The sequence below is a fragment of the Podarcis melisellensis genome (genome assembly GCF_964234715.1).
Source record: "Podarcis melisellensis genome assembly, chromosome: 2".
NCBI classification, from domain to species: domain Eukaryota; kingdom Metazoa; phylum Chordata; class Lepidosauria; order Squamata; family Lacertidae; genus Podarcis; species Podarcis melisellensis.
In genome coordinates, this window is record NC_138529.1 from 4,051,151 (window position 1) to 4,069,481 (window position 18,331).

Consider the following 18,331-nt stretch of genomic DNA (forward strand, 5'->3'; position numbering starts at 1 on the left):
CCAGGTCAGGCCAATGCCCTTCCAGCCCGGCGTCCTGTCCTCCCAGTGGCCAAGCAGGAGAGGCAAACCTGGAGCGTGTCTGGCCACAAGGGCCACGTGAGCAAAGGATTTGTAGCAGGAAGGTCAGTGGGCCAGCTGTTCTGACAAGAGGGGGCGACCATCGGCTCCCCAAGTGCTGCGGAAATACGACTCCCGCCATCCCAAGCTATTTGCCATCCTTGCTAGGACTGAAGGGAGTTATAGAAGTATTGTTATGGCTTCAGCTACACAAATAAATAACAACAACAGCAATGATGGGAATTGTAGTGCAGCAACATCTGAAGGACATCTCCTTCTCCTGGGCTGTGGCATCAAAATCAGGGCTCCAATCTTGCTCCCTCTCCCTCTCAGCTGCCGAGAGATAACATTGCAAACGGCACCCTGCAGACGTTTTGTGCCCTGAAGTTACATTATCTCATACTTTGGACTTGGTTGGGGGTTCCCTTGCCAAAAAAGCTGGCCATTTATTGCCATATAAGCTGCTGTGAACTTCCTGAAGGAAGAGGCGATATATGTGTGATAAATAAATAAGTCATAACTTCCTGGCAGGCTCCAGGCCTGGCTTGTCTTTTGCATTCTGTAAACTTTGGAGCCTGCATTTGTCTGGTACAGAAGCCTCATCCCAAGGGCACTGAAGCTCTTTGAAGCAACCATGGTGGGCATCCCACTGCAGAGGTGTGAGAAATGGCCGCTGTATGTGAGACAAGAGTTGAAGTATAATTGAGAGGGGCTATATTTGGCCTTGTTCCAGAATGGAGAATTGTGGCCCTCCAGATATGATTGGACTGCAACTCCCATCACTCCCCTGACCATTGGCCATGTTCACTGGGGCTGATGGGAGTCCTTCAACATCTGGAAGGCCACAGATTCCCCACTGCAGGCCTACTTCTTTCAGAGTTGGTAAAAATGTTTTCTTGGGGGGCGTGTACCACTTCTGACTACCACTGAGGGCTCACATGCTTGATACTCCTTGCAAAAAAACCTTCCTGTTGACCATGGTCACATCCACACTATCCATTTAAAGCACATTTAAACTACTTCAGCAGTCACGGCTTCCCGTAAAGCAGATGTGGGGAATCTTTGGCCCTCCAGATGTTGCTGGACTACCACTCCCATGAGCCTCAGCAAGTATAGATAGTGGTCAGGGATGACAGGAGTTATAGTTCAGTTGCATCTGGAGAGCCAAGGCACCTGCCCTAAAGGGGACTGTAGTTTACCCCTGACAGAGCTACAATTCCCAGTACCCTTAGCAAACTGCAGTTCCCAGGATTCCTTGGGAGAAGCCATGGGCTTCAATTGGGCAGTGGCAATGTGATCCTGGAATCAACACAAATTCAGCAGCAGAGGGGTGGCACTTGTAAAGTCTGGCAACTGGGGAGTGGCGTCTAACACCTTTGCTGCTCCCTCTCTCCACTTTCCACAGAGCCAGAAGTTGTGAGAGGCAGGAGCTGTGGCCCTCGAGGGACTTACTTCTTCTGCAGCCATGGCCAGGCCAGGAAACTTAGCTGCAGAGTGACAGGCAAATGCATCCAAACTCAGAGCATTGGGAAACTGCATCAGTCGTGGCATGTCAAACGGCGCACTGCTTCTGCGCCACCTCCTGCCTGTGGGGGCATTGACATGCACTAGGTCTGGAATGGGGCAGGGCGGGGCAGTGGTGTTATACAAAAATTGGGGGTTGGCTTTTACAGCCCAGCTCCTCCAAGGGACACATTATCCCCTAAGTCCATTATTGGTAAGAGAAGAATGGATGGAGGCAGGAATCAGCAGAAGAAAAGCAAAGAAGATCCTTATTTCCCATTGCAACAGAGTTCCCGCCCCCCCAATAGTGGTGAGGGCATGTGAGCATCAGATCCACGGCAGTGGATGCAGGTACACACACTGCAGTATCTGCCCCCCCCCCCACTGCTGGGAAGGGCTGTGGCTCAGGGGCAGAACACCATCTTTCATGCAAAAAGTTGCAGGTTCAATCCCTGGCATCTCCAGGCTGGGGTGGGACAGAAACCCTGGAGAGCCGCTGCCAGTCAGAGTAGGCAGTACAGTGGTACCTCGGGTTAAGTACTTAATTCGTTCCGGAGCTCCGTACTTAACCTGAAACTGTTCTTAACCTGAAGCACCACTTTAGCTAATGGGGCCTCCCGCTGCTGCCGCACCGCCAGAGCATGTTTTCTGTTCTCATCCTGAAGCAAAGTTCTTAACCTGAGGTAATATTTCTGGGTTAGCGGAGTCTGTAACCTGAAGCATATGTAACCCAAGGTACCACTGTACTTAGCCAGATGGACCAATGGTCTGACTCAAGCTGTGTCTGCATGGCATTTTCTTCTAGAATCAATGGGGACTGAATGCTTTCTTATCTACTGTTGTAAACAAAATATGCCCTGATTCCCTTATGGGGGACACAATAGCCCTTACAGAGTCCTTTGTAGGTTCTCCATCGGTCAGAGAAAATAACAGAGGCCAACCAGAGAATATTGAGAAGTAAAGCAGCTAGTAAGCCTGATCTTTATTAAAGCAGTTGCAACTGGGTGCTCCCCTCACACGCAGGAAAGGAGGAGGACCCCGAACAAAGGTGTGCCTGCCCTTATATAGACTTTTTAAATTGCCCACCCTCAAACTCCAGACCACTCCCAGAAACATCATACATCCATCCATCACAGAAGGGCTGTAGCCCAGGACCACCTCCCCCAATACATCATACACACATCACAGGGGGTGGACTACAACAGAATCCTGAGTGTGTTGTTTATCTCCTGTCTGGCAAGTTACCTGATTGCATTATCTGGGTTTTGGCCACTCTTTTTTCTTTTTAGTTTTTCATCATTTTCATAAATAACATTATGTTGCACAGTGGAATGAATGAGCATGTAAGTTAAGTGAGATAGTTCTTGCGGACACAAGAGTCCTGAAAGCATTGCAGTTCTGGTAAGCATGCTGGGAGAAGGGTGTCTTCAGCTCTTCAGTTGGTTTCATGGCTTTTTAAAGATGGTGATAGTTTGGCAGGATTTCCATTAGGAAGTCCAGCTGCAATGTTTGTGGCTGAGGCCGCTCAGTCTGCACTCGCCAAAGACAGTCAGCTCCACAGATGACCATGTTTTCAGGGATGACTTCGCAGGTGTTGACACTTCAGCAGGCTCCAAGGATGCAGCCGCTCGTCAAAATCACGTTCCTACCCACAAATGCTTTGGACTCAGTTACATTGTTGTCTCCTGTTTTCATTGCCTGGGAATAACAGCCAACTTCAAAGACATTGTTGGTGCCAACATTGTTTGGCTCCAACCTCCTCTGTATCAAGGGTAATGTTTTCAGGATAGTCATTTATGATCACTGCCTGTTCTTCTATGAGGTTACCTTCCCCAGTTACTATTGATCCAGCTTCTGCAATGATCCTAGGCCCAATTGTCACATCACCCTTGATTTCACTCTGGACACAGACAGCAGCTCCAGGAGCAGTCTTTACATTCTTCTGCGCCTTCTCTGCCATCTTGCCCGCCCTCTCCTTTTGGCCACTCTTTTGTTATTATAACTACTTAATTCCTGAATCTAGGTCACAGTTCACAGGCTCACCCTATTCACACCTTAAATGTGCCCTTAAGGCAGGATTTGTGGGCACAAAGACAATGGGGAGGGTTTTTTTTTCCATTTCTTCCCTCCTTGCAGAGAAACATTTGGTCACTTTGGGAGAGTCAAAATGGTTTCAGGACTGTACTGTTTCAAATATGTGGTTTATGGATTTATGTACGTGTTTGCCTTGTACATTTAATTTATATATTTGAGACCTTAAATTCTTAGAACACTACACAGGCAACACACAGGCAAGACCTACTGCATATTTCCGCCTGCCTTCTTGAGAAAGCAGCTTTCTTCCAAAAATAAAAGCTCATCGCAGATTGATTCTGCACTACCGCCCCCCCAGCACAGATGTAGGCACCTGTGGTAACTGTGGGTGTATCTGCACTGGTCCAATGATTTTGTGGGTGCGCAAGCGCCTTGTATCAAAGGAACAGCAGTTGTATCGGCTTTCCAAAGCAAATGAATCCTAACTCAGATTCTGGTTCATAGATAAAGACGTCTGTTTGCAGCTTACAGTTTCTTTCTCTTTGGTTTCCCAGGATGCCAGAGCAAGATTAGGTCTTCATGCTGCCTCTGAGTAGCTGCTCAGTGGAATGCCATCTACCACACCCTGAGCCCCCAAAGGAAATGGGGGGTGAGGTGTGAAAGTCAACATGCTGCAGCGCCAAGTGAAGCTGACCCCTAGTGGCCACCTTTGGAATGACGCGTGTTTATTGCAGCCGCCCAGAACCATTCTAGAGAGGACAGAGGGACTCTCAGCGATGGGAGGAGAAGACAGTTGGAGTAACAAAAACCAGAACCTTTGGACTCAATTAAGGAGGGCTGGCGAAATGGAAAATGAAGCCATCCACAGCCGAAGCGGATGTGAGAGGACGTTAAGCAGTGTGCGCAGCTGAAGAGAAAGAGGGGTTGCTGCTACTTTGGTTTCCTCCAAAGGAATTGCCTACAAGTACAAAGCCTGGTGGGAAGTGGTCCCTCTTCCAGAATGAGGGGGGAATTCTGTCCTATGACGGGAAACTCACAAAATAGCTAAAATGCTGCCCTGTGGTTGTGTGTGGGAGCCAGCTTCATTTAATGTAGGGGTATACATACAAGCTTTTGAATTACCCGTCGTTCTTTATTAGTAAGTATGGAAATGCAGTAGTGAGAGCAAGAGGCCAAGGGCCGCATTACCTGCAACTATGTTTAGTCACCTCAGTTACATAGATAGCAAGTTTAACACACACACACTCACATGGGATACAATTATTATTATTATTATTATTATTATTATTATTATTATTATTTTGCTATATGTTACAACTGAGCAGCTGCCCTCAGCCCACATGCTGTAGCACCAAGATATTTAATGGTGCATGTCTGGTGATGAGATTGTAATGCAGGAAGCCTCTTCTGTTTTGTTTTTTGGAGTGCAAGGTAGGCTTGGGGTGGGGGCGCTGAGCCCCTGCCTGAAGGTGGGGAGGCCCTGCAGGCAGCTGGTGTCCCGCTTGGCAGGTCAGAAATTGTGCTGAGTGGTCTGTTCATGGTCAGACTCTGGTTCTGCCGACATACTGGACCCCTGGCACGGACCGTCACCTCCCTGGGACAAACACCTTGCAGCGGGATGATCAGGCACGTCACTTACCAATGAAACATGCAAAGAAAAGTGCCAGGGATGTTGATGGCTCAGTATCAATAAATAATAAGACAAATGAAATCACTTCTCCTAAATGTCAACAGACACACCCAAGTGAGCTGCCAAAGCATTTTTCAGAGCTATGGAGGCCATTCCAGTAACAATCAGAGGCAGGGCAGAGACTTGGAGCCAGAATTCCTGGCTTTGGTGTTAGTATCTGGAAAGGGAATGGGGAGGGTGTAGTTTCTGACTGATTCAAAAGGTGGTGTGGGGTGTTTGTTTCTCTTGTTTTAGCAGCCCCCTTTTTGTGCTCTTCACTTTAAATTAACATTATTAACCACTGAAGGGGACTGCAGATTAATCTGTAGTTCCAAGGGGAGGGAGAGCAAGCTGCTGTCACTTCTTTTAGTAGACAAGGGCCCTTTACAGCAGGTGAAAATTCAACAGGTGAAGCACTCTTCTCCATGACAGGAAATGGAAAGAAGCAGAAGTCCTAGAAAAGGAAGAATGGATACAAAAACTTATGGAATATGCAGAAATGGTGAAACGTGCCAGAAGAATAAGAAACCAAAATAACAAACTCTTTAAAAAAGAATGGAAACAGATAAATTGTAAACAGATAAAAACATGAGCAGGATTATTGTAATAACCTGCAGTTTTATAAGAGTATATATTTACAGTAGATAATTAAACAAGTAAATTAAATGAATTTGGATATGCAGAAGATATGAAAAAAATTAAGGAACTACAGAAAGGGGGAAGGAAGTCAGATTTTGAAATGTTAAACGGATTGTAAAATTAATGAAATGTATAAATTTAAAAAGTATAAATAAAAAAGGAAAAGATTTTCTTTTGTATTTTGCCTACCACCCATGGATACTATAGGATCCATGAAAGGAAAATATGAGTAATGACCCCAGTTGTTTAGATTTTCAGTAGAGAAAGGAGTGCCCTGCATTTAGTTTTGAAAAAGTTTTCCTTAAAACCACACAGGGCAGCCTAGACGCAAGCCTTGACTCTCCTAGGTCCAGAAGTGAGGAGATGGCCAAGGGTTACTTCGTATTGAGAGAAAGAGTGTCGTGCTCACACGGGGTATTTTCTTTATTATTATTTCTCATGGAGGACTAAAAAAAGAGAAGAGAACTTGGCAGAATGCTGCAGAAATGGATGGTTGCCCAGATCTCCCCAAACGGGGGGACTGAGCTAGCGCTAGAAAAGTAAAGGTGAGGAAGTCGTCAGCCCAGTAGGGCAGGATGCGCCTCTCAAGTTCTCCAAGCTCCAGCAGGCGAGGCTTTGTCTGCTTGTCCATCCTTTCCTAGTCAAGCCCCAGGGCGGGGTGTCAGCAGGCAGGATTCTGCATTTGACTCTGACTAACTGAGATCATGGAAAATAATAACAGCAACACACACACCCTTCCAAATGTTGCAAAACATTTGCTTAGGCAAAAGCCTCGGGGAACATTGTGAGGCTGCCTGGTGGGTATGAGAATCTATTCCCAGAGCCTGCAGATTGTGTGGCCCAAACACAGGTGCCATGGATCCCCACACCTGACTCAGATGCAAAGCAGCATGGGAAAACATTGCTGCCTTCTGATGCCCTGTCACCCCCCATCCTGTCTTAGATCAGATCAGACTATTCAGGCACCTACCTCAGAATGGTCTGCACTGGCTGTGAATGTCTCTGCAGGGGCAAGGGACATTCCCAGTCCTGCCAGGAGACGGCAGGGACCGAACCTGGGAGCTTCTGCATGCAAAGCAGAATCTCTACCGCTGAGCTATGGCTCTTCCTCTGCTTTGAATGTCTGTGCACAGTGTCATTCGGAAAGGAAGGACGGACGGAAGGAAGGAAGGAAGGAAGGAAGGAAGGAAGAGGCATCCTCCTACATGCGTGCAGAGTGCCTTTCTCAAAAACTTGGAATACACTGGGTTTTCAGTCATAACGTTTGGCATTGAGATAGTTCATTCCAAAAGTGCTGAAGACTCAGCAGAACATGATTCCAGCCTCACCAGAACAGTCCTGTAGGGCAGAGCATTATTATCACCATATTTCAGGTACAAGGTCAGGAGGACAGGGGTTAGTTGCCTCAGGGCTCCCTCAAACTTCCTTTTGTGCTGTGTTTCTAGACACGGTTCTGGGTTTAAAAGCTCCATTCTATGATTCTGTGCCAAAGTAGTGTGTGTGTTTTTTTGTCCTGACACTTTCCCTGGGAAAACCTGCATTTTACCGCTCAGTTGTAGCCGTTTGTCTCATGCAGGGGTAAAATCTACCTGATGCTACCTAGTGGCTAGCCCGTGGCTCACTGGATGTCGCTGGACTCCAGCTCCCATCATCCCTGATCATTGGCCATGCTAGTTGGGGCTAATGGGAGCTGGAGTCCAGCGACACCTTGGGAGCCACAGGTTCCTCACTCACTGACCAGTGGCATGGGGTCAGTGGACTAGGGGGACTAGGCTACTCCTCTAAATGCTCCTGGTAAATTAGAATATTAAAGTATTAAAGCCTGACACCTCCTTCCCAAAACCCAGGAAGCTTCTGCCCAGCCCAGGGAGGGAGGTGCAGTGGTCATGTGCACGACATCTCCCCCATTGCCCCCACAAGCCTCTGGCCCTAACTGTTCCTCTATGAAAAATGTCACTGCATGCCACTGCCACTGTGAGGTCATAGGTATAAACACTATCTAAAAACAGGAGCTGGGGATGTGCAGTGCACTAGACAAGGGGCTGCACATCCTCCGCCTCTCCTCTGTAATTCAAGCAGTACCCTCCATCGCTGACATCACCTTACTTAAACAGGGCACCTGCACCTCTTCAGGACTATACAGAACTTGCATCCTGCCAACCCCAAATGCCTAGATGTAGAATTTAGAAGCAGGAGAAGAGATGTCTCATTAGTTACTGGTTTAACCAACTCCAATTCTGCCTTGATAAGAGGTAAATTCCTGAATCCGAAGATAAATAAGGGTTTTCCAATCTGACCAAACTTCCTTCCTTATGCTGAATACAGTAAAACTTAATTGGAACAAAGGGACTCAGTCCTGGAGTGCCCCTAAACATGTGCAGAGTACCATTGTCAGTTCCCTCATAACAAGGCTATAGATGTAATGATGTGTGTGATGAAGCATTAGAAAAAGCCTCACTTCTTTTTTAAAGTTTTAAACCAAGGAGACCTCTTAGGAAGCTAGTGTATTGCTTTTATTTTATTGTTCTTTTTTTTATAAATAAATAATATCCCCAAATCTCAATTTTAAACAGATCACAATCTGACAGCACTATATGTCTCCTCAGAACCTCATTCAAGAGAGATCATACCCAGAAAAAGTGTGCATAGGATTTTAACCTGGGAGCTGTTAACCATCTCTGCCTCTCAGATGTGGTTGGGACTCCCACTCCCATGAGCCCCACTAGGCATGGCCAAAGATCAGAGATGATGGGAACTGTAGTCCAATGACATCTGAAGGGCTATGTAGGTTTCGTATCCTTGCACTGATTAAAGGAGAGGGTGCCTAGCTCAGTGAGCGATGGCTTCTCCAAATAGAAAGATTTGGATGCCGTGGGCTGTGTGCACACTGTACTTTTAAAGCACACATTTTCACTCAGAGAATCCTGGGCACTGTAGTTTGTGAAGGGCTGGTGGGGGTTGTGACTCTGCAAGGGATAATCTCAGGGCTTTATATCAGCTGGAACTCACCGGACTCAGTTCTGGCCCCTCTCAGGTGGGCGCCATTGTTGTTATAACAGAACAAAGGAGGCATTTGTGGTGATAAACTACAGTGGTACCTCAGGTTACAGACTCCGCTAACCCAGAATAGTACCTCGGGTTAAGAACTTTACTTCAGGATGAGAACAGAAATCATGCTCCGGCGGTGCAGTGGCAGCGGAAGGCCCCATTAGCTAAAGTGGTGCTTCAGGTTAAGAACAGTTTCAGGTTAAGAACAGACCTCCGGAACGAATTAAGTACTTAACCCGAGGTACCACTGTACTGGATAAACTACAGTGCCCAGAATTCTCGGGGGGGGTGTGCTTCACATGCTCCTTCAAGCTGGGCACAGTGTGAATGCAGCCTTGCCCCTGGAATCCAACAACATTTGGAGGGTAACAGGAAGTGAGATGACCTGTGAACAGAGCCACTGGGGGCTGCCTGATCGTTCAAATGCGTTTAAGTCAGCGAATGTATCATTGGGAGAGAAAACTTGGTGCAAGGGAGTGGGCAGGGTTGTCCAAATCTGGTTATTAGACACATGCGTTTAATACAGTGATCAGATTGTCTAGAACCCCATCGTCATGCAAATGGCACTCTCCTCTATGCCAGCTCCTGGTTATCCGAACACTTTAGGATTTGGGGGCATCCCTCTGCTCCAGCAACACCCCCCCCGAAAAAAAAACCCTGTCCAATTCAAACACAGCCCTCTAGATTTTTATTTGAGGGGCGGGGAGTTAAAACCTGACTCGGTTTATTAAATTTCGTTTCACTCGGTTGACTCTTAACTGCGTTTTCATGGTAACGCAGGGCAACCAATCACAACCAAACCCTTTCGACCCCAAAAAATTGGCACAGAGTGCTCGATTTCCTTCAAGCAAGGAAAACCCCAATGTGACATCATCAGTTCTTGCAAAACCGGAGAACTTTACCGCCGCTTGCAAAACGGAGCAGTTAATTTTTGGGGGGGAGAACTCGCTTTGTGTGCGCGCGCGCGCGCGGTTGTTGTTTTGTGTGTTTTTAGGTGTGTGTGGGAGTTTAAAGCCAAATCTAGAACTCCAAACTTTTTCCAAATATTCATCAGAGCTGTTCCTGGCTCCCCTCCCAAATTCGCAGCGCTGGCAGTTTAATGAGATCCATCCTGCCCACCCCCTGTCCCGTCGAGGTGGGGGCGGGCGGGAGACTCCTCCTTTTTGTGAGTCATTCTCGGGCAAGGGAGGGAGGGAGGGAGGGGAGGCGGCGAGCCTCCGGAGCACTCACGTTCCGGGCGGGTTGGAGAAAGAAGACTTGGGCGAGCGACCATCCGGAGCGCCGGCTGGGATTTTGCTCCGGCCTCTCAGCCCATCCACCGAGCCCCCCTTCTCTCCACCCCGCACCCCCAGGCCCAGCTATGTTGCCCCGGGCCCTGCTCTTCCTCTTCGGCGTGCCCTGCGCTTGGGGCTTCAACCTGGACGCCGAGGCGCCGGCGCTTTTCCGCGGCCCCCCCGGCAGCTCCTTTGGCTTCTCGGTGGACTTTTACCTCTCGGACGCGCAGAGGTAAGGCGAGGCAAGGGCCGGGGGACACACTTGGTGGGTGTATATTTTTTGCGGAGGGGCACAGCGGGACAACTTTCACTCTCTTCACATACGCCCCCGCATTAATTCGGATTGTCTGTGAAAATGGGAGTGGAGGTGGGGAGACTTGATCGAGGGACGTGCGCGCACATCATCCAAGGTGCAGGAGATTTAGCAAAGCTTGGATAAGAAGTTAGAAAGGGAAACGAAATGGAATTGGCTCCGATTGAATTGGCTTCGGAAAGTGTATTCTCTCTCTCCACTCCCCCCCCCCGCCCCGCACGACTCCACAAATCACGCCCCCCTCCCTCGGCTGGCCCGCCGCCCGTTCCCTCTTCCAGCCCCACTAAGTGGTTGCAGACCCACCGTGCCCCGCCTGGTGCCTTTCCTCCCAGCCCGCTCCCGTTACTCGGGATCTCCGCCCCGCGCACTCCCCTCGGGCGACGGCGCCGCTGCTGCTGTTCCGCGGGAGAGACGCGCGCTGGCCCAGCCCGCCGCAGGCGAGACGGGAGGATTTTCCGTGCGCGCCCCCCTCGCCTCGCCGCTCTCCGTGCGCCCCCAACAGGCTCCCAACGAAGCATTTCCTGTAATCGGAGCTCCGTCCCGCCGCTCTTGTTCCAGAGATTGGGGGGGGGGGGGGAGAACAGAAGAAGGGGATCGGCTTGGGGTTGAATGAGCTGGAGTTGGGGGTGGAGAGAGAGAGAGAGAGACACACACACAGTCGGTACCAAACCTTTTGTCGGGACCAGGACTAGGGAAGTGGGTCTCTAGCTTGGGACAAAGCGGAGAAGGAGGGTGGGAGTCTGATTGTTTCTCTTCTCTTCTCTTCTCTTCTCTTCTCTCTCTCTCTCTCTCTCTCTCTCTCACACACACACACACACAGGTGTGCTTAGTGAAGTAGCAAAGTTACTGTACTTACTTTCCTTGCTCCCCTCAGGCTTTTCATATGGTGTTTTGGGGGAATGGGCAGGTGGGTGGGGAGGAATTTGTCAAGGCAAAATGCTGAAGATCCTGCTCTGGATGTCCTTTCCCACATTTGAGAGAGGGGCCTTATTTGCATCTGCTTTGGACGCAGCAGGTCCCAGGTGTTCATTCTTTAGCATCCTTAGTTGGGCTGGGAAAGATTGCTTCTCTGAAACCCCCAGGGGAGCTGCTGCCAGTCAGTGTAGACAGTACTGAGCTAGAGGGATCGGTGGTCTGACTCAGTATAAAGCATCTTATGTGGTGGCTGATGAGCAGAGCATCCAGCTAATCCTCCCTGGACTTGACGGCCAGACTTGCCCACGCGGAGGGCGTCTAGCAGAAGAAAGCATGCTCAGACCTCCTTCCTCTCTGGCCAGGATGTTCAAGGCATCTAGAGGGTCGGGTGTCGAGGACACATCCGCATCCTGGTATGGTCATCGGAAAAGAAAGGATGTTGCTTGAGACAGTGGGAATATTGTGACTGAATATCTCTCCGTCTGTGACAAGGGGGTGCAAGCTGAGTAGGGCAGCTCCTCCTGCTCGTGCACACACCAGAAGTCTGGAAGGCTTGCGCAAGTCAGAGGTGGGGTGGGTCATGTGGCACAAAGGGGAGTACAGGTGGGGGCACATGTGCACGTAAGAGACTTCTTCCACCTCCCAACTGAGCTGCTGCTGCTGCTGGGCAAGTGGGTGGGATGTTCCAGTGGTGCCATTAGACAGGTTTCAAGCCCCCCCCAAAAAAAATTCAACGAAAGAGCCAAACCCATTGGTGGGCATTGCCATTCCAATGTTGTGTGTGTGCCATGACATGTGATTGATTATGTGGGACCAGGGCCGGCTTACCCATAGGTGCTAGGGGTGCAGGGCATCCGGGCGCTGGGCTCTTAGGGGCGCCAGGCCCAGAGTCTGGGTCCGAGATTTGGAGTCTGGGGATTGAAGAGCCAGGCCAGCCGACAGCCGCTGCCGAGCAGAGCAGAGCCCGTTGGAGCACTGCAGGCTTTTCTGCTGCGGGTGCTGCCCTCCTGCGCACGTGGGATTGGCGGGCCGTTGAGAGGCCTGCCCAGCGCATGCACGCTGCTCACACAAAGCTTCCCTCCCAAGCCTCTGTGGGAAATGCTCTCCTTGGGGACGCTGGGCAGTTTTTTGCACCCGGCGCTGCATACGCTAAAGACGGCCCTGTGTGGGACAGGGTTTACCTGCCCCTCCAATATTTTATTCAAGTTGGCACCCCTGCCATTAGATCAGGACGTGATAATTGAAATGTTTAATTAAGGGCTTCCCCATTACAACTAATAAATCTGTGGTCTAAAATTACTGTATTTTTCCATATATAACTCAACCCCATGTATAAGACAACCCCTATTTATTCTTTTGTAAGTTCGCTGAGCTGTTGAGCAGCTTTTCAATGAGCCCCCAGTAATACACCGCATAGTGGCACTCACCAAATACTCTTTCTAAGCCGGGAAGAGCGGCTAAGCAGCCTCCTCTCTGACATTTCCCTGCTACTGCCACAGCACCAGCCCTTGCTTACTTAGCATATTAACCCGTATTAAGAGGACCCTCAATTTATCACAAAAAATTCAGAAAAAGGTCATCTTGTACATGGAAAAATACGTTACCTAACTTCTCTTAGGTTTTCAACTAGTGCCACCAACAGTACACATTCAAATACCGGTATATCATTTCTTAAGTTTTATATACTGTCCTTCCACCCAAAGGAGCCCACTAGCTGTGTAGTGGATTTAGTCCCAAATATCTCCTTTTGGCCCAGCTTTCCAGAAGGACCTTTAAATGTTGGTGCAATACAGTGTGCAGTGGCTTGGAATAAGTTCCATTTAATTCACTGGGACACCCTCCCAAGTAAACATGCATGCAATCAGCTTGAAAATCTCTGAACTTGTATACATGCCTAGGTTTGCACTCTCTTCTAATTGACACACAGGGAATATATGCTGTATACCCTGAGATGAGAGCTGCCCCTCGCTCACAAAAGTGCACCAGAGGAGAGTTGGGAAGGAAAAACTCCACCCTTCCAAGTTTCATTCAACATCCCCTGATTGTGTAGACAAAAGAATGGTTTCTGAGCATTAAAAGAAAGCAAGCAAGCAGTAACTAATCTGCCATGAGCGGTACTTGGGACACGCCCTTATAATGTGGCAAATGGCGCCTGATGCTTCAGAAGAGCCAGCGTAGTTCAGTGATGAGAGTGTTGGCTTCAAGAGAGCTAAGAAACCCAGGCTCATAGTCCCCACCCTATAAAGCTTGTAAGCCCAGATTCCACCTAATGTAGTGAGCCAGAAGGTCACTGGAGGAAAGGAGGGCCTTGCACGATTCTGTGTAGTTTGTGCTGGAAATTGTTGAAAGAATGGCCTCTCTCTGAGGTCAGGGATAGGGAACATGAAGCCCTCCAGATGTTGGGCTTCAGCTCCCATCACTTACTGGTATCTGGTTCCATGCAGCCAGGGCTGGTTCCAGGTCTGAAAGGGCTCTGAGAATGTCAAGCAATGCTGAGCAGCCTGGGTGTGGACGCTCTTTTAATTTCCCACAATGCTCTGCAGCCAACACTATCCTCCAGATGTTGCTGGACTCTGCAGCTCCTCTCATTGCTGATGATTGGCCACGCTGGTTGCTGTTGATGGAAGGAGGAGTCCAGCAACATCTGGAAGGTAGCAGCTTGGTTACCCAGAGTGATGCTAGGTTGGGGACTTAGCAGGAAATTGGCCTGGTGACTAGATCCAGCTGATGGGTGTGCTGGTCCAGAAAAATAACAAGTAAGGGAGGCATCACTTTGGGCCCTGGCAGCTGCCCCAGCATGCCAGGTGCTGACACCAATCCCATCATGCCCTCAGGACTTGCCTATCTGCATTCTCTTTGTCAACGAGTTGTTGTTTTTTGTGGGGAGGAAAGGGAAATTAGCTCCTCCCAGATTGGTGAAACTCCCCATGCCCTCCCATTTCCCCCATTTAATCCATACCATCCCAGTAACACTGTCACACAAGCAGAAGCAAATGAGGCGCCCTTCGGTCAGATGTCCACCCGCAGCCGAGGGGCAGAAATGGAACTTAATGTGACATCATGCCAGATTCCAGATATGAATTGGTGGATGTTCCTTTTCAGGCAGTTCCCAGTAGTGCTTGCACTTGTCTGGAGAAGTTCTCATTGGCCTCTGCCCTCTGTGAGCTTGCAAGAAGCAGATGTAGCATCCTCCCCAACATTACGCTGCTCAGAAAGAGCCCAGTCGTCCTGGGCATCTGGCAGGCTGCCTTGCTTGGTGTTGAGCCCTGGCTCTGAGCCAGACACTGAAACCGCCAAGCCCTCTCCTCGCCCCAAGAGACAGAGATAGATCCCAGGAGTCCTGGCCCTTCGTGCCTCAGCAGGGATGGGCTGGCATGTGCAGCAACTTGATTCTTCGGGCTCCCACTTTCTAGGAAGGCTGCCTGAAAGCCAGAGCACGGTGCTGTGTGTGATGTGTTTTCTCCGCCACCGTGGCCTGGTTTAGGCTTCTCCACAGGAAACAAGATTGTCTTTGGAGTACTAGCAGGGTGTTTTGAGATCTAAAGCAGACTTTGGAGTGAGGATCTTTCAGCCGTGCTTAGCAAGCACAGTGGCTGGCTCAAATGCGATAACATTCCTATATACGGGATGCATTTGCATGCAGGAAATAAGATGCAGCCCTGCTTGTGGATCTTTATGTGTGATGTTTGCACATAGGCTACAATGTGCATGCAGACTGGAAAGCCACAGGCTGCTTACAGGGGTGGGTGGGACAGCCTTCAGTAGCACATTGCACATATACCAGCCATAATGTGCGCGCTGGTTGCATGTTATTTACCCCACACGTGGGCTTCTCTTTTTTTGTCACATTTGTAGCGACTCTTGATAATGAGTGGATATGACAGTTCTGTGGTCCAGTTTGCTTGATCTTTCATCTGGATGCTTGTTTGGTTTTCTTCATGCCAGAAGTCAAGAAGAGAGTGCAATGAGTTCTCTCACTCACACCTCCTTGTAGGATGCTGGTGTTCCCAAGATACCAAGCAGCTTCTCTATGAAGGAATAGAGCAGGGATAGGGAACATGTGATTCTCCAGAAGTTTAGACTTCATCTCCCACCACCCCTGGTGATTGGCCATGCTGGATGGGGCTGATGCGAGTTAGATTGCAAAAATATCCAAAGAGCCGTAAGTTCCCCACCCCGAGATATATTTGTATGTTGATAGTGGTGCTGTTGTGACACACCTTAGATCAGGCTGGGACTGCATCTGAACAGCCACAAGTTCCTGGACTAGAATAGGGATCTGAGTTAATAATAGCTGTCTGTCAGGTGTGGAATGGGGACAGTCTGACAGTAGCTTAGGATCAGGCCTGTGAAGATAAAATGAGGCCGTGGCAGAGAGAGCATGGGTGCTATTTTGAGGCCCCTGGAGTTGTTGGCATCCATCTGTCTTGTGAGACAACGGAGGGAGGGAGCTTCCAGGGATGAAATTAAACTGCTGTGTTAGCAGCACTGAAGTGCCCACCCCCCCAGGATGCAAGCCTGGACAGTGTGTGTGGAGGTCCTGGCCTGCCCAGATGATGTTCCCCCTTTCGGCCTTGCTGATGTGGTTCAAAGGAGAGCAGTACAATTGGCAGCAGCTGGGCTGCAGGAGTTGCTGGAAGGAGGTGTGCAAGGCACCATCCAATCGCCTTAGGGATTCCAATCTGGACAACCTAGCCTTTTATTCTGAAGATATCCCACAAGGCAGCAGAGGTTTAGGATCAGCATTTCTTTCTGCTTGGTGGGCCAGATTCCCAGGCTGACAAGCCCCACCTGCCCCTCACTTCCTTCTACAACACATGTATTCTTGACTGTTGGACCCACTATTGGTCCGCTCAATCCACCAGAGCCTGCCTTTGCATGCAGGGCAAGTTCCTAACTCACCGAGGGATTGAGACCCATCAGCTACCCTCAGCTGGTCTAGTCTGCCAGTCGAAGCCATTCCTGGGGTGTGGCTGCTGTCGCATGCTGGCAGCTTCTAGGAGCCACAGGGGAGCTGAGTGCAGGGTGGGGACCAAAGGTGGGCAGACTCATTAAGAGTGTTGATATAGTTTGATTTGTATTTTGATTTGTACAAATTAATAAAAAGTATGCATGAAAAAAAAAAAAAAAAAAAAAGGTGGGCAGACCACCCCAGAAGGAGTACAATGTGTCCCCCACTAGAAACACTACCCTAACACCCTATACACCCCTGTCCCTGGGAAAACCTGGTGCCCTCCAGACTATTGTTGGACTGCAACTCCCATGATCCCCTGCCATTGGCCATGTTGGCTTGGGCTGATGGGAATTGACTCCAGCAGGTTCTGTGTCTCTGAGCAAGCACTCGGTCTTGCACTGACACCACACATTTGAGCTTCCAGACAGCCTTTGCTCCTTGACTGATTCCAGGGCTCTTCGGCAAGGACCAGCAAATTCAACTGCAATGCCCAACAGCCCTCTCCTTTCTGCTGATCTTCCCCTTCCCCTCTTCTCTGTTTCCATACTGCACTTGAGGGGGCCGAAGCTGCAGAAAATCAAGGCTGAGACAAAGAAGTGTCTGCCTAAGCAGCTGGAGCAGGTGTGCAGTGACCACAAACCCACCATGGTTGGCTCCCTAGAAACAATCCAGCCAGCAAGATGGTCCTAACTGCTGCATATTGCAGAGCTCAGTGAGGGTCTCCTGGTCAGGCAACCCATTTCATAGCATTTTATAATTCTGAGCACAAGACACAAGATTTGAACAGATCAACATTGGGCCATGAAAATGATTTCTCTGCTAAGTCATTGCTAAGAAGTGGCAACCTTTCCAGGTACTGCACAAGTTCACAATGGCTGGCTTGGCATCTGAGTAGCAGTCACTAATTAATTACGTAAAGTGAAAGGGACAAAGAACATTCCATGCATGTCTTTGTCCAGGCTGTTGCTTGAAATTCTTGGCAAAAGATTTTGGTCTAGGATCTAGATTTGGACAGGAGACAGGAGGGACGTGCATTGAACCCTAAAGAGTTGGCAGTTGGCCCACAAGGATCCCTCAGAGATGTTTAATATCTCTGGTTCAGGGTATTAGTAAAGATGTAGTTATGCTCATTCTGTCTGGGTCAAGGGCAGTTCAGAATTAGCAGAGGATTGTTCCCTCAAAAGGCCCCTCCAAATGTTATTTTCCTCATGGTGATTATCGGGGAGGTTTTAGGCAATTCCTCCTTCAATACTGTTTCAAGGTGGAGAAACTGCTTCATTTTCAATCAGTGCGTGATCCTGCAAGTTTCTGCTGGACTAATGTAAATGTACTAGAAATTTTGCTGGTGGTGATGTTCTGTGTTTGTTGCTTTAGTGCAGGAGTACTTTTCCTGACAGCCATAATGTGTATTATTGCACCAAAAGATCTTGCAGAATATGCAGCAAAAAGCCCACCCACAGCAGCCTGCAGAGGCTCAAAATCACTCTTCTCAAGCTCCTGCTCTACACGTGTGTCGTGATCTCAGCTGTGTACAGTTGTAGGGAAACAAATGCAGCCTCTTAGATGTAGGCTTTCTTAACAGCTTACAGGCAAGCCCTAAAAAGTAATTTGTTTGCTCCCCCAACCCCTGCTTCTTTCAAAATATTTGTTTTTCAGTTTGTGTGTTCTAAATGGATGAGTCCTTTGTAATGTCCTGATGTCGTGTGTTATGGTGATATAGCATCATTCCGTGCTTTGAGTGGGGTCTCATTGGCTGTCCTGAATGACATGGCTTGATTTCCTTGAAATGCAGTAATGTCAGGTATTGCCACATAATGGCAACCCATTTTCTCAATGGTACTAGATCTTCTGTGTAGACACACATGATGCTCTTCACAGAGGTTCTCCCCTTGCTACAGAAGTCCTCTATAGGAAAAAAGAGGACC

General features: G+C 49.0%; 1 protein-coding gene and 1 pseudogene across 3 annotated transcripts in view; one reads left to right on the forward strand and one right to left on the reverse strand.

Annotated features, from left to right (window-relative positions):
- Positions 1 to 2,768: 2,768 nt before the first annotated feature.
- On the reverse strand, positions 2,769 to 3,828 carry LOC309362743 (dynactin subunit 6 pseudogene; annotated as a pseudogene). The gene has a single exon. The product of its transcript is annotated as a dynactin subunit 6 pseudogene (transcript).
- Positions 3,829 to 10,163: 6,335 nt separating this feature from the next.
- The window catches only part of ITGA5 (integrin subunit alpha 5), a 67,820-nt gene continuing 59,652 nt past the window's right edge, over positions 10,164 to 18,331 (forward strand). Inside the window, exon 1 of one of the 2 annotated variants that reach the window (XM_081898116.1) lies at positions 10,164 to 10,456. In XM_081898116.1, coding sequence (XP_081754242.1) covers positions 10,311 to 10,456 — 146 coding nt within the window. In that variant the 5' untranslated portion in view covers positions 10,164 to 10,310. The remainder of the gene's footprint in view (positions 10,457 to 18,331) is intronic. The other variant, XM_081898114.1, reaches the window with a different exon arrangement.